Source organism: Neolamprologus multifasciatus, chromosome 22 (assembly GCF_963576455.1).
Source record: "Neolamprologus multifasciatus chromosome 22, fNeoMul1.2, whole genome shotgun sequence".
Lineage (NCBI taxonomy): Eukaryota > Metazoa > Chordata > Actinopteri > Cichliformes > Cichlidae > Neolamprologus > Neolamprologus multifasciatus.
In genome coordinates this window covers 24,476,783-24,502,853 of record NC_140459.1, presented here as the reverse complement: position 1 = coordinate 24,502,853, position 26,071 = coordinate 24,476,783, and the positions used below count along the sequence as shown (strand labels likewise).

The 26,071-nt window shown below is 41.3% G+C and overlaps 2 protein-coding genes across 4 annotated transcripts; one reads left to right on the top strand and one right to left on the bottom strand.

Annotated features, from left to right (window-relative positions):
* The first annotated feature begins 13,396 nt into the window (after positions 1 to 13,396).
* sync (syncoilin, intermediate filament protein) lies at positions 13,397 to 18,193 on the top strand. The gene is made up of 6 exons (XM_085147517.1): positions 13,397 to 13,614; positions 14,568 to 16,140; positions 16,219 to 16,433; positions 16,577 to 16,784; positions 16,854 to 16,978; positions 17,051 to 18,193. The coding sequence occupies exons 2-6, from the start codon at positions 14,623 to 14,625 to the stop codon at positions 17,097 to 17,099; spliced, it is 2,115 nt and encodes a 704-aa protein (XP_085003643.1). The 5' UTR covers positions 13,397 to 13,614; positions 14,568 to 14,622; the 3' UTR covers positions 17,100 to 18,193.
* A 184-nt stretch (positions 18,194 to 18,377) lies between these two features.
* rbbp4 (retinoblastoma binding protein 4) lies at positions 18,378 to 25,969 on the bottom strand. Of its 3 annotated transcripts, none has more exons than XM_085147526.1 (12): positions 25,769 to 25,969; positions 23,203 to 23,353; positions 22,957 to 23,102; positions 22,688 to 22,861; positions 22,091 to 22,206; positions 20,701 to 20,861; positions 20,474 to 20,600; positions 20,216 to 20,293; positions 19,347 to 19,423; positions 19,160 to 19,217; positions 18,966 to 19,076; positions 18,378 to 18,776 (listed from the first exon to the last, which is right to left on the bottom strand). In XM_085147526.1, the coding sequence occupies exons 2-12, from the start codon at positions 23,259 to 23,261 to the stop codon at positions 18,714 to 18,716; spliced, it is 1,170 nt and encodes a 389-aa protein (XP_085003652.1). In that variant the 5' UTR covers positions 23,262 to 23,353; positions 25,769 to 25,969; the 3' UTR covers positions 18,378 to 18,713. The 3 variants fall into 3 exon arrangements, 2 of the variants coding, with proteins under 2 accessions (XP_085003652.1, XP_085003650.1); XM_085147524.1 differs by having other exon boundaries at positions 25,774 to 25,969; XR_014871758.1 differs by lacking the exon at positions 18,378 to 18,776 and having other exon boundaries at positions 19,008 to 19,076; positions 19,347 to 19,443; positions 25,774 to 25,969.
* Between the last annotated feature and the right edge of the window lie 102 nt (positions 25,970 to 26,071).

The window sequence follows — 26,071 nt, the reverse complement described above, 5'->3', positions numbered from 1 at the left end:
ATTTTTTCTTGTGTTTTTTTTACTGTTGCATCACATTTTGCACACAGAAAAATGTGCGTGCAAAATGTGCATTAACCTCAATATGAAGGCTTTTTAAATGAGATATTTGTAAGGATGAACTACTCCTTTAAAAACATGCCATGAAATATTTTTGCAGCAGGAATTCCTGAGAGGGTGTGGTCACCGCTGGGTTGTTGGGGCTGGACAAAAACAGGCCACAGTTTTCCATCCACCTCGTTCTTTCTTTTTTTGTGTCTCTCTTTCCCCGTTTGTCTTTCTTTCCCCATCTGCCTGTTTTGAGCATCCCCTGGGGGTCGTTCAGATGAGGGTCCGACCTCACAACAGGAAACCTGAGGTGACCTCGGCCAGTTCTCTAATAAAATAACAGGATTGCCACTTGCTCAACATCAGATTAGGAGAGCTGAAAACAGCAGTCTCTCACTCTCTAGTAAATCCATATCTAAAAATATGGATTAATAGATTTGTGCACAACATCTTTATTAACCTTTGCATTGTCATGTGCATTACATATGCACCATTAAATGCCTTGAAACAACAAACTGTTTCGTTAAAGACTGAAAAATAATCCTCTAGCCTCTACCACCCACTAAAGGTTGTTTAAATACAACCTTGGATGAACAACAGTACATAACATATTACACTGTTTCATTAATTATTTAACAAAAACTACAAAAGTGAAGTACACCACATGATTCAGTAGCTTGCAGAGCGACATTTAGCAGGGATAACTAAAAGGACTCATTTTCTGTGACTTTCAGTCATCGTGGAGGTATGTTGGCCTACGTTTTACAGCGTTGCTTCAGTTCATTGAGGTTTGCAGGTATTCGTTTATGCACAGCTCTGTTAAGGTCTCTCCACTGATTTCAATCAGGTTATTCTTTGCTGCTGTGCTTGTCTTGCTTATTGATGCAATTTCAGGCAAGTCTCGGCTGTCGGAGTGACGGCCTCACATCTGCCTCAATACCTGCAGGGTACCCAGGTTCTGTGGCTGCAAAACAAGCCCAAATCATCACTCCTCTGCCACCGTGCTTGAAAGTTTGTATGTGTTTGGTTTTCTCCAAACGCGGTGCTGTGCATTATGGTCCGATATCTCCACATTGGTCTTGTCTGTCTAGAGCAGGGGTCGGCAACCTGCGGTTTCGGAGCCGCATGCGGCTCTTTTGTCCTTATACTGCGGCTCCAGGTGGTTTGGGAAAATAAATTAGAAGTATTTAGCTGAAGTGTATTTTATTTGTGTTTAGTTCTTTTTTTAACTTGTAGTTCTAAATTGGAAGATTTTGATATTAAATATAAAAAATAAAATTATATTTTATTATTTTTCATCACTCAAAATAAGCGTCACACTCACGGAAGTCGGTATACCTGCCGAAACGCCGTGTATTTATCGAGACTTTCAACCCCAGATAGGCCAATATGTTAAAAAGAAGCACTGCTCGCGCCTCACAGATAACAGCTTACAGTGCTGCGTAAAGATGAAAGCGACTTCGTAGAGGCCTGATTTGCAGACGCTGTGCTCAGAGGTTGAGGAGCAGAAGTTCCATTGTAAACATACCACGGCAGACCCACTGCTTTTCAGCATGTCTTTATTGACCACTTTTCACACACGGTTGCTGTACGCATACAGCCGGCTGTAGCTTTTCAACAGCAGAGAGAGCACAGACTTTAAGGCGGCGAGGCGTGTTTGCGGGTGCCGCTCAGGTGCGTCTGACTCCCCTGCAGCGGCACTGCAGACCACGCGCCGCCACACACATTAACCACGTAAAATACATATTTAGGCAGAATTCTGCAAATATCTATTTTTCATTTTTCAGCAGCATAGTGTTTTTTTTCAAATTACTTTTTAAAAGTCAGTTCAAAATGTGTTAATTACATAAATAAAATGTAATTTTCTCTGTAGCACTTCATGGATTTCATAAGCAACGCACCTTAGTTGCTCTGTGGAATCTTTTAAAAACCAGTTAAAAACTTTTCTGTTCAAACAAGCCTTTTGTTGATCTACGTATTTTATATTCTTTACATTATTTACATTTGATCTTTTACATTGTGTATAATGTCTATTGATTGTATTGTTTATTTTAATATTTGTGTACAGTGCTTTGTGACTGCCTGTCTGTGAAAAGCGCTTAATAAATAAACTTTACTTACTTACTTTAGTTGTTCACACAAAGCCTGAAGGTAAAAAAAACCCCCCAATATATACAGTGTCATCTTCAATTTAAATGTAAAAAAGTATTTGTGGCTCCAAGTGTTTTCTTTTGGGCGGAAACCAGGTCTAAGTGGCTCTTTGGGTGTTAAAGGTTGCAGACCGCTGGTCCAGTCTTGTGGTTCAAGATGCAACGTGACAAACCTAAGCTATGCTGCCATGTTGTAGAGAAAAGAGGCTTTCTCTTGGTAACCCTTCCAAACAAGCCAAACTTGCTCAGTCTTTTTCTAATTGTACTGTGATGAACTTTAACATTTAACACAATAACAGAGGCCTGTAGAGTCTGAGATGTAGCTCTGGGGTTTGTTGCAGTTTTTTGAGCATTGTGCAGAATGACTGTGAGGTGAGTTTGCTGGTCCCAGCAGCTGTCTTAAACATTTTCCACTTCTGAGTGGTAAAGTGCTATCAATACTCTAAGTTATTTTATTAGGTATGTTGTATTCTTGTACAGCACTTTGGTCAATGCTGCTGTTGTAATTAAATGTGCTATATAAATAAATAAACTATAACTGAGTAATCTTTCTCACTGCAGAACGGTGGACTGCTGCGATGGCCAGCAACAACTGCTTCTCTAAGCTGATTGTTGACACCTTTTGTTTTATAGATTTGCTCACACTTGCTGATGATCAGTTAACATTACAGCTGCATTTAATTAGCACAATGTGGTTGCTACCCTCTTAATTTCAATGGAGAGAGTAAGGGTGTACTTAGATTTCCACACACTGTTAGGCATTTCAGTTTAATTCTAACACAGTATAATATGTCATATTTTATAGTTTGTAGTCATCTAATTTTAACACCTGTTATGGACAGATTATTTTTATTATGTCCTGTAATGTAAACCCTTTAAAAGGCAAGAGGGGCTTTTGTATTAAAATGACTGTAGTTGTTAAAAAACAGTGGCACCAATTGAGCCTCTTTTGACGAGAGCAGATCAGTGATATCCTGAGTAGTAGTTTAGTAGTATTAGCACTAACTGCTGTTATGACACTTCAGTCAAAACAGAGGATGCTCTCCCTTAGATAACATCCCAGCAAGTTGTCATTTGAAAGCTTTTTTTAAGACGCGCTGCTGTTGTCAGCTTCAGGTATTTCGCGGCTCACAGTACAAAAACACTTCCCTAAAACAAATGAGCTGCAAGTCCAGTTCTTGCGACATCACCTCTATAAGTCAGAGTATCCTCCTTCCATCGCTGATCAAGATCACTTCAAAGAAATGTCTTCTTATCAGATGAATTCCTTTGCTAAAAATTCCATGCACCTACAGCAAAGGTTAAGCTGACATGCAAGCTCAAGCAGACAAACAACCTCATGAACACACAAAATCTCTAAATCTAAAAACGCAAGACCTGCGCTGAACATATCCTATAATGATTTTCTTTATTGGCTCTGTTCACTCCGTGCCGAAGCTCCGTCACCGGTGACTGAACGCCACTGAATGATCCTGACTGTCAACATGAGCGTAGCTTGTGTCGTCTTTCCATATCAGCTGTTTTCATCTGCAGCGTTCCTTCATGGGAACTGGTTGTGCCTGTGCAGAAGCCTACAAGGATTACACTGAACGACAGTCACAACAAGCTGATGTAATACCGAAAAATATCTGCTTTTGTTTGAAAGAGAAGTGATTGTCTTTGAAGGGAGGCTGGGGTAAGATAAATAAAGGGGTCAAACAAGCCGTGGCTGCTCTGTGCCTTTTTAAAGGTAAGCATGTTCATCATCTTCAACTGGAGGAAACAAGCTTAATCCAGAACAGTGGAAAAACACACTGGAAAAAGGTCACGAGGCTGCCTACTTCATCATATTAAGTGATGCTTTAAGACCATAAAAAGCCTACTGGTACAAACTGCGAGTGACTGAAGATGGTAAAGAGATGACAATTACGTAGCAGAAGCACTCTGTTCAAAGTAAACACAACATAAGGTCACTGTCATTAAAACACACTCAGCTGTAGTAAGACACGACTATAAGACATGACAGATGGGCAGGAACAACACGACTCAGGAGTCTAACCTGAGGACGCAGTTGGTTGTCAACAGAGTCTTCGCTTTAGATCTCCAGACCGGCTGTGAAAGAACACATTTTTAAAGTGCGTTTGAGGAAGCTGTTCACTTTGACTGGATGTTCAGGAGAACACCCATGTGTAACGGCAAGATCGAGAGATGTGGATCCATCATTTCCTGAGTTTCTTTACCACAAAATAGCAAGTTATGCAACTTTATTTTAAGACACTGAACTAAGAGTCCGGCAAAGCAGCAACTAGTTACTCACTTCATCATTACTGGCAGTTCCTCATAAACAGTTTCTGAGTAAAAGTGTTATCATATGTGCATCATGTCTGGTTCTATTTTGGCTTTACACAGCTGGATTTCTTTTGTGCTTACAAACACCCAAACAAAATTGTAACCACTCAAATTGTCTTCTTAATTAAATATTTTCCAAAATGAAACCTTGTTGAGCTACCACCATGACTGTCATGGTTCAGCTGTGTCTCACCTACCACACAGCAGTGCAGGACTCCAGAGAGAAAAGATAACTTCAAAGGTCGACACAAATGAGACAAAGGGAAGCAAAACTGAACATAATACACACGTGACAAGAGACTACCAAAGTAAAACAGGAAACATAACACAGGGGTCGGCAACCCTAGGCACGTGTGCCACAGCTGGCATGCGAAAGGTTAACTGATGGCACGAGCATAGCTGGACTGGCCATTGGGCATACCGGGCATTTGCTCAGTGGGCCGATGGTGAATTTTCGTTTTTATGGGCCGATGATTTATTTTATTTATTTTTTTTTTGTAACGGTATAAACAATGAAAGTTGATGGACTGGCCAGATGCTGGCTGATGTATAAAAATAACTCAGTTGTTTGGTGGTGGCTGTGGCGGAGCTCCCACAGATTCAGTAACATTAGTAAGTGGTGGAGGCCAGCAGGTGGATGAGAGAAAGGGGAGGCAAGAGGAGGAGAGACCCGAGGCGGGGCCGGTCCGAGTGTCAGGTGAACTGAACTTCAGGTAAGAATTTATGACCTGCAGTCTATCTGGGTCAGATATAAACCAAGTTTTGGTGGAGTTTATTTTCGTTATGCTGACTTTTTGCAGTCAGTTACAATAACTCGTACTGCTACTAGCTAGCATGACGGAGTTTCTATACAGCTGGGTGGGTGCTATGATGTTACTGATAGTGAACTTTATTTTATTCATAAGGTTAGTTACTAGAGTTCCCAACCGTCCCGTAAAAACGGAATCGTCTCATATTCAGAGAAAATATTACGCGTTTCGCATTGAGCTGAAAAGAAACGCGATTTGTCCCGTACTTCAGCTAGAATAGAAAAAAAGACACAAAGCTGGACTTATTCTGTCGTTACACTGCACAGCTGCCTCTTCTTCTCTCATTCTCTCCCCCTCCCTCTCCTGTTGCTACTTCAATCATGAAACTGATCAATGATCAGCTGATCGGCTTTTCTCTCTTGTTTGTTTATTGCCCACTTTGCGCCAGAAAGCGGAAACCGCCAGATGTCGCACTAAACAACAGCAGCATGTTTAAGCTTGATCAGCTGTTGTTAGAATTTATTTAATATTAATTTCTAAATGTTTGCTGGAGCCACAGCTGGAAAACCTGCTGGTCATGATATCGGTTTGGTTATCTGGTGAGAGGGAAACATGAAGATGTCCTTACTGAATCGTCAGAGCTGAACAGGTGATGGAGAAACAGGTTTACCTTTTAGGTGACATGAATGAGTTGAAGGGAAGTTATGAACTGTTTCTGAGAGACAAATAACACCAGGATCCTTTTCTAAGTAGCTGACAGCTGGTAACTGTGCAGGGGCGGGTCTAGCAAGGTTTTGCCAGGGGGCCAGGTACGGCATTAACAGGCAAAAGGGGGGCACAAAGACATACTTTTCTTTCCTATTCTCATTTAAAATTTCTAGCTTTTATTAAATAATTATCTGAAGCTTACAACCAAAGTTTTTATCTGACATAAAATGTATAGAAATCATACATATACCAACAAGACTGTACATCACTGTCACAACAGCGTTTGTTTTCATTCAAAGGCTTCATGGCTTTAAAACCTGGTGGGCTGGTCTTTAGTCAAAATGCCCGGGCTGTTTTTTTTTTTGTCCCAGTCCAGCCCTGGGCACGACACACAGTGAGTTGATCTGAGAAGGTGCATTAAAAAATAAATGGCTGCGCCAGTGGTGCACATCGCAAATCAGCTCGCATAGACACATTAGTTGCGCCGCTTCTTAATGACGGTATCTTAGCTAACAACCCCAACTACCAGATTCAATTTGTAATTGGCTAAAAATAACTTAGCCTACTGGTGAGAGGGACGTTGTTAGCTTTCCACATTCCAACACTTCAAAAGCTTCAGGAGCTTTCCGCTCAGCACAGCATCAGCACCACGGAGATACACGGATACATCTGTAGATTTGAGACACAATGCAGTTTTGGGACTTTCAGGTGTGTGGACCAATGTTTTCTTTTCTAATCAAACCAGAAATCTTTAATGAGCAACTGGATTTGTCTCGCATTAACTGGCTGAGTTAATGCCAGTTAATGCAAAATCTAAGCAGCTGGAATCCACAGCTGTGCGTGTTCATGGAGCTTGCATTTTCACCTGCTGGACATCACTACCTGACATGTTTAACTGTCTTCAGAACATTGCAGAGGCCTTATTGACAGTATCTGGCTCTACATATCTGTGTGAGCAGATTTTTTCTCACATGAAGAGTGTCCTCAGGCAGCCGTCTGAATGCTGGACCAGAGATCAGATTAACATGTGTGTCCCTGTATCAACAAACATGCCATATTGGCTCAGTTTATTTTTCTTATCATTGTTGTGAGGAGACCATAAATAGCATTGCATTTTCTGTTGTACAGTTCATTTGCTGTTATGGATAAAAAGTGTCTTTTTTTGTTTCAAAATAGCTGATAACTATTCGCTGATAGCTGCCAACATCTGCGAACAAATATAATTCTATAAAGTGGTTCTATATAGTGTGTAACTGTTCATATAGAGCATTATTAAATTTATTGCTAATGCAATCATATGGCACACTGACTTCTGAGAAAATTTTAGATGGCACTCGCCATCAGAAAGGTTGCCTACCCCTGGACTAAGACATACAAACTTGACACAGGAAGAAGGTAAATAAACATGGACACATGAATGCCTGGGGAGACACGTGTAAGGCATCAAACAGAGACACCATACAGACACGAGGACACGACTAGGAAAACAGATGGGGATCACAAAAGTGAACAGAAGAACCTATAAACAAAGATAGGCAAGGGCCTACGGCAGGAGACAATAAAACTCAAAAGCATAAAGGAACGAATGATAAGACTAAAAGACTATGAAGAAGACTATAAAACCAAAACATATCATGAACTCACAAAAACTATGACTACTTATAACGGCTGGTTTAGGAATACTGTCCAAAAGTCTTTAGCCACCATTATTTCTTCAGTTTTGCTTGTAAAATGGGCTAGCATAAATAGAAATACAGTATATAAGGTAAAAACAGTTTGAACAGTTCTAATAAACTTTATGCTTCAACACAGCCTGAACTCCAAAGGAAAGCTTTCGTGTAATTTCTTTAAGAAGTCTCTCCAGGCTTCTTGAAGGACATTCACAGCTCTTCTTTGGATCTTGGCTGCCTTTTGTTCCCTTCTTTGTCAAGATGATCCCACACTGCTTCAGTAATGTTGAGGACCAGGCTCTGGGGAGGCCGATCCATGACTGATAGTGTTCCACGGTGTGTTTTTCTATCCAGGCATGCTTCTACTGCACTGGAAGTGTGTTTGGGATCATTATCGTGTTAAAAAATGAAGCTGTTGCCAATCAAATGCAACCAGATGATATTACACGGTGGATCAAAATCTGATGGTGCTTTTCTTTTCATGACTTTTGCACAGTGCTATAGCTTTGTTTCAATCTTGACTTTATAACAAGAACAATATTAATTCCCTGTATGCCAAATGTGGTCAGACCCCCAAACACAAGCACAAGCACAAACAAATGACCCATATAGGACACTTCAACATGAAACACCAGGAAGCATTTTCCTAAACTGTCCTGATTTTTTCCTTTTTTTTAACAGCTGACAATGCACATTTAGTTTATTTAGGTGTGTTACAAAGAAGAAGTTAATGCAGTTCAGGAGCAGGAGTGAGAAAACCTAAAAGCGGGTAATCTCCACTGTGCTCGTGCCACACAGGTGGTCCTGCAGGTCTGTATGCAAGCCAAACAAACTGAACCGCTCCCTCCAAATGGCATCAGTGTTTATGAAATAGAACAAAATGTACTTCCAGAAACCCTGGAAAATAAAATATATAACAATATAACAGCTGTTTAAGAGGTATATTTAGCTAGTTCAGCTTTCTGTTGCTAGTGACACCTTACCGTTGTTTGTGAGAAAATGAAAGAGATGAAGGAAAGGAGAAACAGAAGAAAGAGGACGACACACTGACAGGATATTCTGGTGAGTTTGGAAAGTACTGCAGTTTGGAGCAGAAAGTCCAGCATATGGCCTATCTCAGTGGGACAGTGGGCTTCCAACCACCACACCCCCTTGAATATTTGGTTTCCCCCTTGCCCTACTCTACACCCACGCACACACACTGATCACCTCTCCATCTATACTGTAATCGTTTTTCAGGCAAGGAACTGAGGAAGAGAGGGAGCGCCACTAAGCCTCTCTCCCAGTGGCTGCGTGGGTGTGCATCATCCCAGTGTTAAACAATGTGTTGAAACAGATCAGCCCTGGACATAACGTCACGTAAATTACCGTCTCTTTCCCTAAGCCGGGACTTGCCAAAACACAGAGCTGAAGCAGTCGAGGAGGGTGAATTAGATAAACATTACATCTTCTCTTGAGCACAGGGGACATACGTTTGCAATGGAAATACTGAATCACGATCTCAGGGGAACGACCGTCACTGTTTTACAGGGTGTTAACTGCACATGAAGTATATTTAGTAGACAGGGTCAAGTAAATACACATCACAGGGGGATACGTGGTAAATTAATCTTTGACAGTTTGAGTCCATTTTTTTCTTCTGGCTGTTTTGAGCAAGCTGAGATGATGTGAAACGAAAAAGAGAGAAAAACCACAGTATGGTATAGTAACAGCTGGGAGTACATTTCTGCATTTAAAGAACATAAAACAGCTGTTCCTAACATTATAGAAAATCTTAAATATTTTCTATAATGTTACCCAGTGTCATAAAAGTTCAAATTAAGCTATGAGGCCATCTAGTGGCGTTTAGCTGTAATACGAAAGTACTAATATATGAGTAGTGTAAAATGAAAGATATAAAATCTGACAAAATAAAACAGTATACAAAAAACTCATAAAGGGGATTAATTTTTTAAGTTCTAGATAAAAAGAAAAGTCACTCAAAGGGAATTTAAATAATAGTTTTTGGTGTAAAAAACCATAACTTTGCTGCTTAGGTCACAGTAATATCTGCTCTTTACTATCTTTCTCTTTATTGCATCATCGCCATCATCTCATTTCTTTTTCATCTGCCTCATATTTTCCAAATAATCTGTATCCATGTCATTCCCTGCTCGTCCGGAGCAGCACCTGTCTGCCAGTTGATTGTTGGGGGTCAGGAGTTTGGATGGAAAACGATCCTCCTCTGGGAAACAGCCAGAAAAATGCAGGCTATTTAAAGACTTTTCGATAATGAGATGGCACGGGTGGAATCCTGGAGCCGTGTTCTTTCATCATAAACACATGCCCACGCCTCTCAGCAGCCGTAACGGATGCGTCTACACTCCCTGATCTCTAAGGTGTCAAGACTAAGAGATTCCTGGGAGTTTGGTGGCCTTGTTTTTACTATACAACAGCAAATAAAAATAAGGCAGACTTTTCCAAGATTATGTTGAATAATTCAAGAAAATAAAACAGCTACAACTTTTAAAAAAAGTCTAAAATGAGAGAACTAATAAACTCCACATTTCTACTTGGAAAGCCCATTATATGTCCTGCATGGGGTCCTAAAATTATGTTTACATGTGCAGCCGTCCCACTGAACATGTAGTTGTACTTCAGTTGACGGATGAATATTGATGGACTTCACAGTAGCTACCTACAACCATCTTTTATACTGTTTATGAACAAAACACTGTTTCGCATTTGTGTAAATCAAACTATACTGTTACCTTGTTGCACTTCTTCTCATTTGGATGTTGAGAATAATGCCCTGACATGCTGTTTGTTGTTGATTGCTAACAATTGATGCTTGATTTTTTGCACTTTGTTTGAAACTGGGTTTTGCATTGTTTGTAACTGACTCTGGCTATTACTGTATAAAATTCCAGTTATTCATCTTCTTCTTTGTTCAAAATCAGTACAACGTCAGGGTAACATTCATAACAACACAGTCAGACAATACATCGAGAAAAAATACTGAACAGCACAGACAAAAGAAAGGAAGCACACCAAATGAGAAAAGCTGCATTAATACCACAGATGGTTTTAAAAAAGAAATAAATGTAGCCCTGTGAGTTAGCTCATTGGCTTTGGGCTCAATTTTAGCAATTTTTCCACCATCATGTTAGCTTTTTGAAGCCAGAAGTTTTTAAGTTGTCTAATTGACTTACATATCATGTTTAACCTAAGTAGCGAAAGCCCGCAGGGGGTCTGAAATGATGTGCAGGGAGTCCAGTGTTCTCACCGGCTCTAATGAGCCTCGACCTCTCGGTCAGCTTCGAGCTGGTGGGTAACAAACGTCTCTGGAAACGTCAGAGCACTTTTGCAAATGATGTCTCGATAAATTGAGCAGATATTTGAAGTTTACACAGCTACATTTTCGCCTAAAAATATCTTAAAATATCTTTATTTTGTGACCCAGAAAGAGTAACATTAAAACATAGTAGCTGCTGCCATTGTTGGAAACTGGAATTCGCTGGGCCGTGCTATGAATTCTGGGATAGGTTGGAGCAGCCTTTGAATTGGTACAGCCTTTGTCACCTGGCTGTGAATTAATCAGCCTTCAAATGGGGCCAACAAAGGATGCAGCCTAGGAATTGGGACACAGCTAACATCAAGAGGGTGGACGCTAAGTTTTCAGCAAACTGCTTAGCAAGCTATCAGCTATAGAGATTGAAAATGTGACGTCATTTCCGGGGTAAAACCGCAAAGAATTGCAGGTATGAGTGGCCAGCGGTACTAGGGCACGCAGGCTTTCACATGAAAACAGTCACACAGCGATAAAAAGAAACACAAAAGAATGGCAAGGAGCTGTTGTATTACCACAGCCAGATTTGATCGGTTAAGAGGGAGAGCGAGATCAAAACAGCCACAAAAAGTCCTGCATATATGTGCCCAAGTGTTGTGTTGAAACAATCATGTGATGAATAACTGTTTTCCAGTATGTTGTTTTGCAATGTTGTTGGGTTTTTTTTGCATTGTTGATTTGTTTTTTACCGACGCAGCTAATAAAGCACAATGGAATACAATTTTGCATCTTTCCTGTAAGATTCTATAATAGAATGAAATAATAATGCCAGTTATAAATAAAGACAATAATTGAATGAATTACGAAACTCATTTTTTCTATTAGATCCGAAAATGTTGTGTAACACTACAACCTGAAACGACAAATAGATTGCGTTGGCCTGTACAGGAGATAAAGAAAAAAAATCTAACAACAGCGGTGAAATGAAATAGTCCAAATCACCAAAGTAAACTGGACCTGGGCTTGTTGCAGGGATCTGAAGTTACTAAGCATTTTGTGAGTGTATGCACTCACACTTAGGACCATATAATAATAAATATGTGCGTGATGAAAGTCGGGCAGCACACTAACGTCCTTACTCCACTCTGTATGCTCGTATGGGTCTAACCCTTTCACTTTTTTCTTCGTACTTTTTTTTTGCCTTTTCGTCAAGTCTGTCTTTGTACGGACCTGCCGTGTTCTCCGTTGTTTTGTACATAATTGGTTTTGGGACAAATAAAATGCAAGTAGGGATTAAAACCGCAGAATTAATGATTACCGGTGCTGGAAATGCTAGCGCTTGATGCAGTGTTTTGATTTTGTTGCCACTCGTACCTACAATGCAATGCACGAAAGTCACGTGGTCTGTCTGTCAATCTCTATTAGCAAGCATGGTTAGCTAGCTTGGTTAAAAGCTAGCTAACCAAGATTTATAAGCTTTATGGGCACAACACGGACAACATAGTGTTCATTAAGATGAGACTAAAATCCCTAAATTTCATTCACCAAAACTGAAGCACAAACAATACCACACCGTAAGACATATGACTTTCAGATAATTTCACAATAAAGCTCCAAAAGGCATCAACACCACAAACACACCGCAGCAGTACAATTCAATGACACCATTTACAGGGGGTACGGTTGGGAAATAATGATGGTCAACAGTTGACACCTGCCTTTTCATAGAGGCCAGTAATGTTTTTTATAGAAGCCAGAAAACATGCCTTATCATGCTGTAAAGATCAGCACATTAAAGGATCTTTCAGACAGGAAGTGGAATGTGCTGCGATGACTATTAGGATTTTATACTCGTCGTGTGGTGCCTCACAAATGGCAAAGTGCACATCAAATTGATGTCATATTCACTGTTGTTACCTGCCTCTTAATTTTTTATAACATGGCATGTTGTGATCGCTGGTCACCAAGCCCTGCCTGTACAACATAATTAAATCTCTCGCTGATGGCCTTCCCGTCTACTTGGATGCATATCACATACAAGTCAAACATGGCCGCAGTCAAAGTTCAGCTGCAGCACACATAAATGCTCTTTAACCGGCGCACTTATGCTGCACTTTACTTAATGCAATGCAAACACATTATTGCAAGCCACAGAAAAGAATGGGCTTCAGAGTGCAGCACACAATTGCAGTTTTCAGCACTTCAGCGTTTGCTTGATTTTACAGTTCCTGGTACAAACAATTGCTTTGGCAGGTGTGTTTGTTAAAGAGTTTCATAGTATCTGAAAAACAGTTCAGAGCTCAAAAACAAAAGTTTTGTCACATTTTCAGTCAATGTAAAAATTGTGCACGCGAGCAAAATTTTGACACAAATGGAACCTCATACTCTCGGGGTGAAACAGGCAGCCTGCTGTGCCTCTTCTTTCTCCCTGCACAGTGTTTATTAATAGACATAAACAGACCCGGGGTAGTCATGGTCACGCATAGCAGCACAGTGACTGAGTGAGAGGAGGCTGGGTCAACTGTCTTTATCCCCCCTCCTCTCTCGGTTCATCTGTACTCGCTGCTCCCGCTCATTCTTTAACACTCACTTTACTTTTGTCGTTTGAACCAGAGCACCTTGATTTTATTCTTGCTCAGCAGATTCACCATCGGGATACAGCAGGAAGGCAGAAAAAAGGAATCATATGTTGAGAAGTAAGTTCTTGTGATGGTTTAAATTAATTATACGTTCATTAACTTTCTGTTGTTGTTCATAATGCAGTTTTTTATTTTTACTGTGGCCTTTTGCTTAACTGATAAGGAAATGTTTTTGTGTAAGATGGACATCAGGCGCATGCTGGTGCTGTCTCTGGGTGTTGTGCCTTATCCCAGCACCTGTCCTGCAGTGAGACAGCTGGTCCCTGTCATATCTTCTACTGAGCTTTGTTCTGTTAGCAGTCAAACATGTCAAAGAAAGAACAACAAAATGAAGCTTCTAAAATATGCTCAATAATTACATGAAATGACCTAGTTAAATACAAGCACAAGAGTTCAAGCTTGATTTTTTTGCTCTTTTAGTTGGTTTCAAACCAAGAAACAGCATCTATCACATGAATCTTGTCTCTCATGTCTCAAATCTCTACCCGATGACATTATTGGGTCAATTTGATCAATTTACCCTTGGAGAGTATCTGGCTAGTCTTGGCAAACACCTCAAAGGGTACAGTTACAGCTGCATTATTCACCAGGGGAGACTCCAAGTGCCCATCCATCAACAGGGACAATGACATGTTATGATAATCTGCTTGCTGGTGTAATCTCTGTAATGCCACTTGCTGGAACTTCAGATGAAAACTGTCTGTGTGTGTTTATATCCCTAGACGTTTTGTGTTCATTGAATGCATACTTGTCTGAGGTGTGTTTGACCGTGGCCATGCACTGAATTGGTGCCCGTGGCACCTAGCCTAAGGGAGCAGCTGTCAAAAACATACCCTGCTAAACCATGCCTCCACATGCCTACATGTGCTAATGACATCAGCATAGCTTGCAAGTCCAGCCAAAACATTAACCCAGCCCCTATTGTATGCTCACATGTTATCATTTTAAACCAGACCTAATCTATAGCTAAGAGGCCTGAGAGTGTCTAACGTATTCATCTGGTTTAACAGGCCTTTCTGAGGGGACTTCTACATCAAAACGGGCAACGGGAATTAGGCCAAACAGATGGATGATCTAGATGATAACATTTCATCCTCTGGTTTTGAGCCACTCCTCATTAAGGAAGAGGAGGGGAATCCAGAGAGATCCCTCATGGAACAAGGAGAATGCAACACAAACCTCCAAGACCTCACCTTCACAGGCGCACAGCTAAAGCAATCAGCTTTGATAAAGCCATACCTACAGGAGATGGATGACTTACTGAAGAGCTGTGAAGAGCTCACTGGTATTTCCTTTGGCTCTCAGTACTCAGCAAATTATACTGAAACAAATCTGAATGAATCCAGTCACGGTGAGGCAAGAGAGGAAGTAACAGTGGAAAAGTGTGGAGAAGCATGGAAACACCCCCAAGCCTATCTTTCACCTAGCTACATTGACACACACATAGATGGGACCAGTGCCGAAGAAAAGCCTGGCCAATCGCATTGCATGGGAACTGTCATCGACAGGTGTGGCGTGACCACAGAACGCTGTCGCCAGGCAGAGATGCCTCTGACATCAGCAGGTAACAAACTGAGCAAAACCATGGTGGAGTATGAAGGCCAGCTGCTGGGGATGCTAGCCATGCTGGAGGGCTGTATGGAAGAAACTGGCATGGATTTTGAACCCCAAGAGTGGGTTACAGATGAAAGCCAAGAATATGTACACATCAACAAGAACCCTCAGCTTTGTAGAGGCACAACACTGGTGCCCATTCAGCAAGAGAGGCCATTAAAGACGGAGAGCCAGCCAATGCAATTAGACTCCTGGGAAGAAGGTCAAGTTTCCAAGGACACTGGGAAAAGAATGACAGCAGGTTCAACAACAAATGGCAGCCAGCACAAAGATTTGTCTGGCCATGACATGATGGGTGAGCTCTCTGTGGACCGATCAGAAAGCCCAGGTCATCTAAAAACAGACAAGGTGTTCGGCTTTTCAGAGACACCCATAGATACTACAAAAGAGAACACGATGTACTGCGAGGGAATGAAGCCTGGACATATATTTGATGAAAGCACAGAAACAACAGGAGATGTGATTGAGATTGATGTAGATGCCAATGAACTCCTGTCTGAGAAGACAGAAGAACTCAAGAGAGACACCTTAGATCTGGGATCTAGCGTGACAGAATTAGAGGCCTTGGGGACTCAGATGGAGGACTGCATTGAAGGGGTACAGCGATTACAGAAGAGGAGGAATGAGCTGCTGGTAGAGATGCTGTGCCTGAGAGGGGAAAAAGGCCAAGGGGCAAGTGATGAGGAGGAGGAGGAGTGGATTGATAACAAAGTGGCAGACCTGATGAATGTGCTCAAAAAAGAACAAGAAGGCAGAAGGGAAGAAAGAAAGAGGGAGAGAGAGATCCTCAGGGAGGAGAGGGCAGAGGAGGAAAGAAGGATGTGGAAGGTGAACCTGGAGAGACAGGGGCTACAAGATGAGCTTAGAAAGCTGAAGAGGAGGCTATTTGCAATGGCGAGGGGCTGCGCCCACAGCCAGGCAACTCTGAACAACCAGCGCCGTGAAGTGGAGATACTAAAGAGAGAAGAGGTAAGAACATAATTACATTTCCATCCATCATGCATTTCCAACCATTCATTCATCTTCTTCTAAATGAATTTCTTCCAGGAGAAGCTGAAGTCCTTGGTGCTCCAGCTGATAGAAGAGGGCTGCCAGCTCAGGCTGGCCCAACAACAACAGCTCTCAGTAGTAAGAGCGAAGCTCCAGGAACAGAGATCCAGTCAGACTACCAACACTGCAGAGGAGCTGACTGAATGCAGGAGGCATTCATGTGGGGACATACAGCAGTATGTGGAGGGTGGCCTGAAAGCATTGGAGGACAGGTGCAGTCAGTCACCAAAACATGTGTTTTTGTTCCTTTTGACACACAAAACTACGGCACTACCAAAGGTCTAAGACATAAAAACCCACTGACACAGTGTTACAGCTATAAAACACTAAAGCTTTCTCTGATTTGCTTGTCCAGGTATGAGCCCATTTTGCTTGCACTGTTGAAGAGAAGAGAGGCAACAGCTGGCGCAATCGTTAAAGCCAAAGAGCAGGCCCAGGAGCTGAGAGCCCAGCTGAGACCTCTGATGGAGGAGATAGAAAAACTGAAGCTGCAGAGGGCTTGTTTGGAGGAGAAACTCAATCTAATCCACATGCAAAGAAGAGAAAACGTGGGGCAGTACAAGGTAACCAAGGTGACTGAGGAAAAAGTAGGGCATGACGGCAAAAACACTGACATTATGCCTGCCTCTCAGGAGACGGTGCACTGTCTGGAGGAGAGCAGCAGAGAACTGAAGACCGAGTTACAGATTCAGAAGCAAAAAACCAAAGAGATCAAGGAGTTGAGAGATAGCCTTAACGAGCAGCTCCTACTTTACAGGTAATCTGTTCATCAAGTCTGCACCACACCTTTAAACCTTTAAGCCTGTAACTAGATTGTTTTTCTTTACAGAAATGCCATTCAGGACCATAACAAGGGTGACAATGAGGAGGAAACATGACTGTTCTTCACACAAAAGGAGCTTGTGTTTTAGGAAACATAGTAAACTAAAGGTTTGATCAGTGCACTTTAACACATATAAACATACATGCTTTTACAGGACAAAACCAAGACAGATCTTTTTTTTTTGTAAAGATAAACTAGACTGCAGCCTGTAGGAAAGTTTTTGTTATGAATAAACGCAGTGTGTTCTTTGTAATCTAAGTGCCACTGATGAGTTATGTCTGCCTCTGAAGAGCAGACTGGATTTCTTGTACTTATAAGGCCAACGTGCCTGAAGAACTAAACACTGGGACACAGACGAACAGGGTGAGTAAGCCTCAGAGACGGGAAAAAGTACCAAAACATCACAACACAAAAGAGGCCTGGGCAAAGTGTGACGAAGCATCAACTCTTTCACTAAAATGATTAAAAACTGTGACTAAAATGCTCACGTTTGACAAGGAGACGATCCTCATTTTCACAGAATTACAGGCATAGTGAACATGTTAAACATGCAAAATATTAAACATGCAAAAAACGTTTGTGGCTGAAGGAGAATAAACTGTGCTGTACAACGAGTGCCAAAATGAATCAAATAATATATCAATAAATAATTCAGTGTCATTAAATGTATGGCTTAAATAAACTTAAATATCTATTCATGTCACTTTAAAATTTAATGATTTTAATTAGATTTCATTTTAAAAAACTAATCAATGACATGTTTAATTGTTTAATGAGAGATTTATTTCATTCATTTTGGCACTTGTGGCCCTCCATACAGTAGCTTTTCACCCTGAAAAGTAAAAACCTGCATTTCTTTAAATGGCCAGCAGAGGGCGATGACTCTGAAGACTTCTGGCTTTATCTGTGTGGAATTAGGTCTCTACTCCTTTGCTTTATGATCCAGATAAACCGTCTGCTAACACTCAGTTACTATTTTGAGGTCATAAAGAATCAAACACTGAGTTAATTTTGTTAATAAATTAGGGTGACTGTAAGGGTCAGAAAGGAGTGTCCAGTGCAGTCAGTGCTCATGGACCAACAACCTGTCTATCACAAGTCATTGCTTGTCATTTCCAGTAAAAAAAAAAAAAAAAAAAAAAAAAAAAAGGATGAAAATGACAACAGTACCTTCTAAATCTCTCTTCTATAATCATCTGTAGTCCACAAAAACCAGAGCAACAAGATTTCAGGAACGTTACTTCAAGAAAGTCACATTCAATGCCACTGTTCTGTGGACTGCGTCAAATTCTAGCTGGCATTGTACTTAACATTGTAACATAATCACTTTAAATTGTTCAATAACACTTTATTAGGGAAAGAAAGCATTTAAAATATAGCATTGTACAAGGAAGAGCCAGTTAGATTACAAAAATACAGATTATACATGAGTGCATTGAAAAAACAAAAGTAAAGAAATAACAAATGTGAAAAAAGTGAAATTCTTGAGGCAGTAAGTAACTAAAACGAGAGTCACTTTCAGTGTTCCAAAACAAGCCAGCGCTACATTTAGTCACACTGTGTTTTTAGCATTTAGTGTCCCGATGGAAGCAGAGCAGGATGGCGGAGTAGCTGAGTGGAACTATTTGTGATCAGGCTTGTAGGTGAATGCACACGACACGTGGAGGTGTTACGCGGTAGCTTCACTTTCCATTGTACCCTCAGGTTCTTCATCATTGTAGATGTTCTCAGCCTACACGGACAAATCAGTGTCAGTTATTCAGACTCAAAAATATTAGCTGTGAGAAAACCCTTTAGTAAAAATATGTCTAAATAAATAAAATAATTGGCAGATGGAACAACACACTCACGAAAAGCATTAAAAATCGTATGGTACAAGGCAGAGGGATTGAAAGCTAACATGTGGTCACAGCTGTCTTACCATTTGCCACACTTGCATAATGTTGTCCTCAGACACAGAACAGGTGACCCAGGGTTCATTGGGGTTCCAGGAAAAGTCAGAGATCTTAGCTGTGTGCCCCCCGTGGATAAACTAGTAAAGAGAAGAGAAGCTTCAAGTTTCGGCATACATCAATGCAAGATGGCGACACTTCTACAGACTTCAGCGAGTCTCACCAGAAGCTCAGGCGGGCCGTCCTCTGCATCTTCTGGAGACTGCTCCTCGCCAATTTTACTACAGAAGAAGAAATGAGAGTTAAACTTTATACAAGGCAATGTCACTACACTGTGCCACACATTTCAGGGGTCAACTAAGTCTTTAAAGCCATCTGTTTTAAGAAGGTCTTACAAATAATGTGTGTACCTGAGATCCCAGACATTGAGGCGGCGATCTGTTCCACTAGATGCTAATACGGTTTCATTATGAGGTGACCACTGAACCTTAAACAGAATTTAAGGCGCTGAAGGTGAAAAGCAATTAACGCAGCTCATTCATTCATCATAAAAGTAAATCTTTGAGTTACTGTCTGTGTGAGTCACTGCTTTGGAATTACGAGAACGTCTGGGCATCTGCATCGGAATGATCATCAGGAATATTAATAATAATAATAATCATCATCAAAATGCGGAAGTGTATGTTGAAGCCCACACAGCCACTATTTTTCTCAACAAGAACACTGATATCAGCAGCAAAGTCTTTGCCGTCGTAGTTTAACGCCGAGCTGAGCCGTTACACACAGCAAACAGCAAAGAAGCGGTGCTCTGACCAAGAAGGTGAGTTTGGGTGGAGTTTTTCTACAGTCCACAACAGCAACGCGTCTTATTGTGATCGAGATTAAAAGCTTCACAGGTAAGAGGACTAGCAGCAGTACTTGATCAAACCAACATGCTTGCTCAACAAGCTCAGACGTGAAGAAAAGCATTTTTCCAGTTTCTCCCAGCCACTGAAGTTTGTTTGTAGGATAAAAACAAAACAAACAAAAAAGCTGCAGAAGTTAAAATATATTATTTAGACAGACTGCTAACTTACTTTAATATAATATTTAAATTTACCAACCTGCTCCAGGCTGAAGGCAGCAGGTTGAGTCAAAAGAGGCATGTACTACATAAGATTTATTTCAGTGCTTTATTTTAAAATTTAAATCAGTATAAAATATACAAAATTATATCACTGCACCACTACATACTGTCCTTATTTCAGTACAATTTCATTCATATAAAGAAACATCTTACCTGAAAGATCTCATCTTTGTGCGACTCAAAGGAATGTAGCTTTAGCTTCAGGTTTCTCAAGTCCCAAAGAGCCACGGTCTGTGGGCGGCACAGATATATATTACAACATGCCTGCTACATTTTCTGCAACAACACTGCAGTTACAAAACTAACAATACCATGAGGATTATTTAGTCAACAGTTACAAAATGCACTCAGTTAAAAGTCCTGCTGTTAATAAAACAGTACCAATTAAAAAGTGGTGGAATATTATATCACCTTGTCTGCTGAGCCGGTGGCAACGATAAACTCGCTGAAAGGGTTAAATGACAAACAGTTGACCTCTGCTGTGTGGGCCTCCACTGCATGGCTGGCATTGGAGGTATTGTTTGAACGAGTGTCCCAACTTAAAGGACAAGACACAGGGTGACGCTCATCCTTTTGCTGCATTTGAAAAAACTGTAAGTGTGCTTCACCTGCGCGTAGTATTTGACTGAGAGCCTTACATCATAAGCTTCTGGTCGTCTGCTACAGATCCAAAGATCGACTCGTGAAGCAGATGCCAAGAGACGTCTTCAACCACAGCACCGTGACCGGTAAAGACCGTCTTTGCATTTACTATCCTAGCCTCCTTGGGAACAGCACTGATGTCCCACAGACAGATTGTCTAAGGGACAAAAGCCACATAAACACATCAAACCTCATGTTTGCACTTCAGTTTTGTAAAAACGTAGTAAAATTGGAAAATGATTGTTAACAGCAGGTTTTTGGCAGTGCACATTTTTAATACCTTCCTGACATTTCATTAAGGTCAGTTTATGACAGCATTTGTGGAAAAATATTTAGACAGAAGTCATTGTAGCTATGAATGTAAAGCAGGGGTGGGCAACTCCAGGCCTCGAGGGCCGGTGTCCCTGCAGGTTTTAGATGTGTCCTTGAACCAACACAGCTGATTTAAATGGCTAAATTAGCTCTTGCAGTTCTCCAGAGGCCTGGTAACGAACTAATCATGTGATTCAGGTGTGTTGACCCAAGGTGAGATCTAAAACCTGCAGGGCACCGGCCCTCGAGGCCTGGAATTGCTCACCCCTGATGTAAAACGTGGGTCTCAAACTCCAGTCCTTGAGGGCTGGTGTCCCTGTTGCAAACACACCTGAATAAAATTAGTAGCTCATTAGCGAGAATATAGAACTCACCTGCATGCTAAATTTAAGTAAATGTAGGTGTTTGGAAAAATGAACTTCTAAAAGTACTTTTATTGCACCATGTTCATTCACTCATAAGCTGCTGTAACATGAATCAAACAGCTGAATTGCCACCTCAGCATGCAGTCTAAAAGTTGCATAGTCTTGCTAATGACTTACTAATTGTATTCAGGTGTGTTGCAACAGGGACACGTGGAAAAGTTGCAGGACACCGGCCCTTGAGGACTGGAGTTTGAGACCCCTGATGTAAAGGATCATCTGAGTAAATGATTTAATTCATCAGCTGGCATCAGAAATGCTAGTTCAATAATCTAATTGTAGAAATAATGCTCTGTGATAACTACAGTAATAGAAGCTGCAAATGAACAAAGCTGAGAGCAGTTTAAAAGTTAAATTACGAGCATTTCCATGTGCACGTCACACAGACAACTTGAGGGATTGGAACCAAACAGTGGTGGTTCATATCAAGCAAGTGGTCATGAAGGCTGAAGTCAGCCCACCAAAATATCTGTGTGTGTGACGTTTTTGGCAAAGCAGTTTACTTTTATTTATGGTACTGGAAATATAGTGATTGAATATAGTGATAACAAATCTGTAAAATAACCCTAGTTGGAAATATCTGCTGCTAAAAATGAAAAACAGAAAATATTTAGCACCATTTCTTCATAAAACAAGAACTACTTCCTCTTACGTGATCATCTGACGAACTAAGAAGAGCTCCTGACAGATTTGAATTCCAGGATAGACCATAGCCTTCTTTCTGGTGGCCTCTGAGACGCAGATCAGGGTGACACACTCCTGCAGTATCTAAAGACGACATAATAGTCAACGGTGCAATAGACTTCCATACTTGAAATGTGCAATTCACTTGTATTTTTATTCCTATTTATTCTACTTATCCCCTTTGTGTGTGTGTGTGTGTGTGTATATATATATATATATATATATATATATATATAAATAATATTCTGTAACTTCTGTTGGTGCTGTGCTTTTTGGAAACCGAATTTCCCAGAGGAACCCACCCGAGGGATTAATAAAGTTTTATCTTATCTTAATAAAATCAACTGTCAATTCAGAGACACTGGAAGAGAGGTGTGAGTCTAAAAGAACTGAACAGACAAGTTTGTTTTTGACTAGTGATTCTTTACGCCCAGTATTTATGTTTTGATGAAGTTGTATAATTGTTTTAATACCAGCAAGCTACCAATCACAATCCAGTTTTTCATAACGTACTCAAGAACATGCCATCTTCAGCGGTGTGTTGTGCTTTGTGTGATGGTTGCACCTGGCTTTGAGGGATGCTTGGTGTAATCAAACACCAGCACATCTGAGGTGGGGGTCTTAGTGGCAATGATGCAGGGGTTCTGGGGCATATAGCGGGCACGGTTCACTTCTCCTTCGTGATTGATCCTGATTTCAATCTCAATCTTGCCGTTTACTGAGCCAAAGCCTCCAAACTCTTCAGGGAAATATAGAGAAATATGTTTGCAAGCTGTAAGTATATAAAATATGAAGTGAATGCATTATACATTCTCTCTTTATCAATATACCCACCTGCTTTGTCACTGTCGTACTGCGAGGCGTCAAACTGGGCATCATCATTAGGCAGCTGCACGCTAGCAATAACCAGGTGATTCTGCTCATCAGACGTGTGAGTGCCCAAAATGAGCCTGTGTACGCTGTAATCCTTTCCCTCGGGCCTGGTAGGGAGAAAAAAAAAAAAAAAGGTTTTTAATACATTAATGCCACTTTCTTGCATGTTTGAGATATATTACTGGTCAAATGTGTAAACGCTTCCACCTTGAGACGTCAGGTAACCACTGAACAGTCAGGCTGGGCCACTCTAAGGCATGGGTCATAACCAGGTCGTAAAGAAAGGGGGTGTTTTTCTTCCAGATCTTGTACTCTTCATTGATGACCCTCTCCTCCAACGCATCATCAAAACCAACAGCTGGAAGACAAAGTGGTCACAGAACCAGTATTGATAAGCACTAAGCAGGAGAGGAACTACCAGACCCCCGTCATCAACGAGTGCCCAGTGGAGAGAGTGGACAGCTTCAAATACCTCGGAGTTCACATCACGCAGGACCTGTCATGGTCCTGTCACATCAACACCGTGGTGAAAAAGGCCTGTCAGCGTCTCTACCACCTCAGACGCTTGAGAGACTTCCGACTGCCCCCCAAGGTGCTCAGGAACTTTTACTCCTGCACCATAGAGAGCATCCTGACGGGAAACATCTTAACCTGGTTCGGGAACAGCACCATGCAGGACAGATGAGCTCTACAGAGGGTTGTGCGTTCAGCTGAGCGCACCATCCGCTCAGAGCTCCCTGACCTGCACTCAATCTACAGCAGGCAGTGCTGGACCAAGGCCAGGAAGATCGTGAAGGACCTCAGCCACCCCAACAACAGACTGTTCTCTCTGTTGAGGTCAGGAAAGCGATTCCGCTCCCTGAAGACCAACACAGAGAGACTGAGGAGGAGCTTCTTCCCGCAGGCGATACGGTCTCTCAATCACACCACCACACAGTACTGACCCACACATATAGTTCTTACACACACACTGGACATTCTGGACATTGTTCCCACTTCATCACTTAAACCACTTTAAGCATATTTGCACTGCACAAGACACTATATAATGTGGATTGCACAACACTGGACATTATATTCCTCATTTCCAGTTAATATTTGTACAGCTGCTGTTATTGTGTGTGTGTGTGTGTGTGTGTGTATATGTATATGTATATATATATATTTCTTCATACAGTCTTATATATTTCTATACTGTGTATTTTGCTGTACAGTTATTTTATTTTCAACTTTAATTTATATATTTTATCTTATTCTTCCCAGTTAAATTTACCCTTCATTCTAATTTGTGTTGTACAGTTATCTCATTCTTAACTTAATTTTTATATTTTATTCCTTCCTGGTTAAATTTACCCTTTTTTTATTTTCATATTTATTTCCTATCTTATTCATAGCCTTCTCTTTTTTTCTTTAGGTCACGAGCAGTTGTCCAAGCATTTCACTGCATATCGTACTGTGTATGACTGTGTATGTGACAAATAAAAATTTGAATTTGAATTTGATAATTGGCCACACAGTAATACTGTAACTAAATAAAAAGTACAAATACCTGTCAGATATATCCGTAGCTTTCACTAACTCAAGCTGTTAGTTTAATATTAATTCCAGTTACTAGATTTACTTCTGTTACAGTTAATCGAATAGAATAATCCTTTAATTGTCCCACAAGGGGAAATTTGGGTGTAACAGCAGCAAGAAAGACACATATACAAACAAACAGTACACAAGACACAGAACAGAAACAAGGACAATGGTTACCAAAAACAGAGTACTGTACCGTTATTAAATTAAATAAAGTTAAGAAGCAAACCCTGGTTATAGTGTGAATCGGTTGATAAAATAGTGCAAGTGACAGCGCTGATGTAAACCTCTGTTTGTTGGGAGCGGTTTTGATTGTACAGTCTGACAGCTGCAGGGAGGAAGGACCTGCAGAAACGCTCCTTCATGCATCGAGGATGCAGCAGTCTGTCACTGAAGGAGCTCTGCAGTTCAGCAACATTTACATGCATGGGGTGGGAGACTCTGTCCATCAGAGATGTTATTTTGGCCAGAGTCCTTCTGTCTCCCACCACCTGCACTGGGTCCGGGGTGCATCCCAGAACAGAGCTGGCCTTCCTAATGAGTTTATCCAACCTCTTCCTCTCAGCTGCCGATAAACTGCTGCTCCAACATACAACACTGTAAAAAAAAAAAAAATGACGGATGCCACCACAGAGTCACAGAAGGTCTTTAAAAGCGCTCCCTGGACTCCAAATGACCTCAGCCGCCTCAGCAGGTCGAGTCCGCTCTGACCCTTCCTGTAAAGTTCATCAGTGTTGTGGCTCCAGTCTAGTTTATTACTCAGGTGAATCAGCAACAACCTTTAAAAGTTGGTCTTTACAGTCAACGAATTTCGCTATCAAGTGATTTGACTATTAACGTGACAAGGCCTAGGTATTTATCAGTGTTATGAGAAACTTCTCATTGTTCCCGCACCTTGCTACAGCGTTAGCATTACCATAAGACGTGAACTCATTTCTTCACCTCTGCCCGATATTCACACACAAATCATTACCCCAACTTTTCAGAGACGGTGCCCAAACAATAACTGAGCTTTGACATCAGTAAAGTTCACCTTCACACTCTTAAATTACCCCCGCTTGTGTTGACTGTTATAGAGTAAAACACAAGAGCTACGGGCAGCTTGCCCTAGCTGCCACTTAAGCTAACCAGACAACTAGCTGAGGGGCATCAAACAGAATCGTTTCTTTTTGCTGACAACTAAAGTACTCACTCTACCTTCCTTGTCTGACATCATGTTTCTCCCACGTAGCTGACAGAAAACTGAAAGCTGAAGTGTGGTTAAGGTGTAGAGCCCCTTGAGCCTCGTCCAAGCTGGTCCTCCGGTGTGCCTGCAGACCCCCGGTACCGTTTAAACCACGGGAGGTACAACGGCACGCTAAGAACTAGCTAACCGAGCAGCCGACCGTGAGAGACGTGGGTGCATTCGCGCGCTCAGTACAAAGAAGGGCGTCTTCCCACCAATTACGGCGCAGCACCTGTGCGCGTGGCAATCGCAGACTCCGGTGCAGCTGCA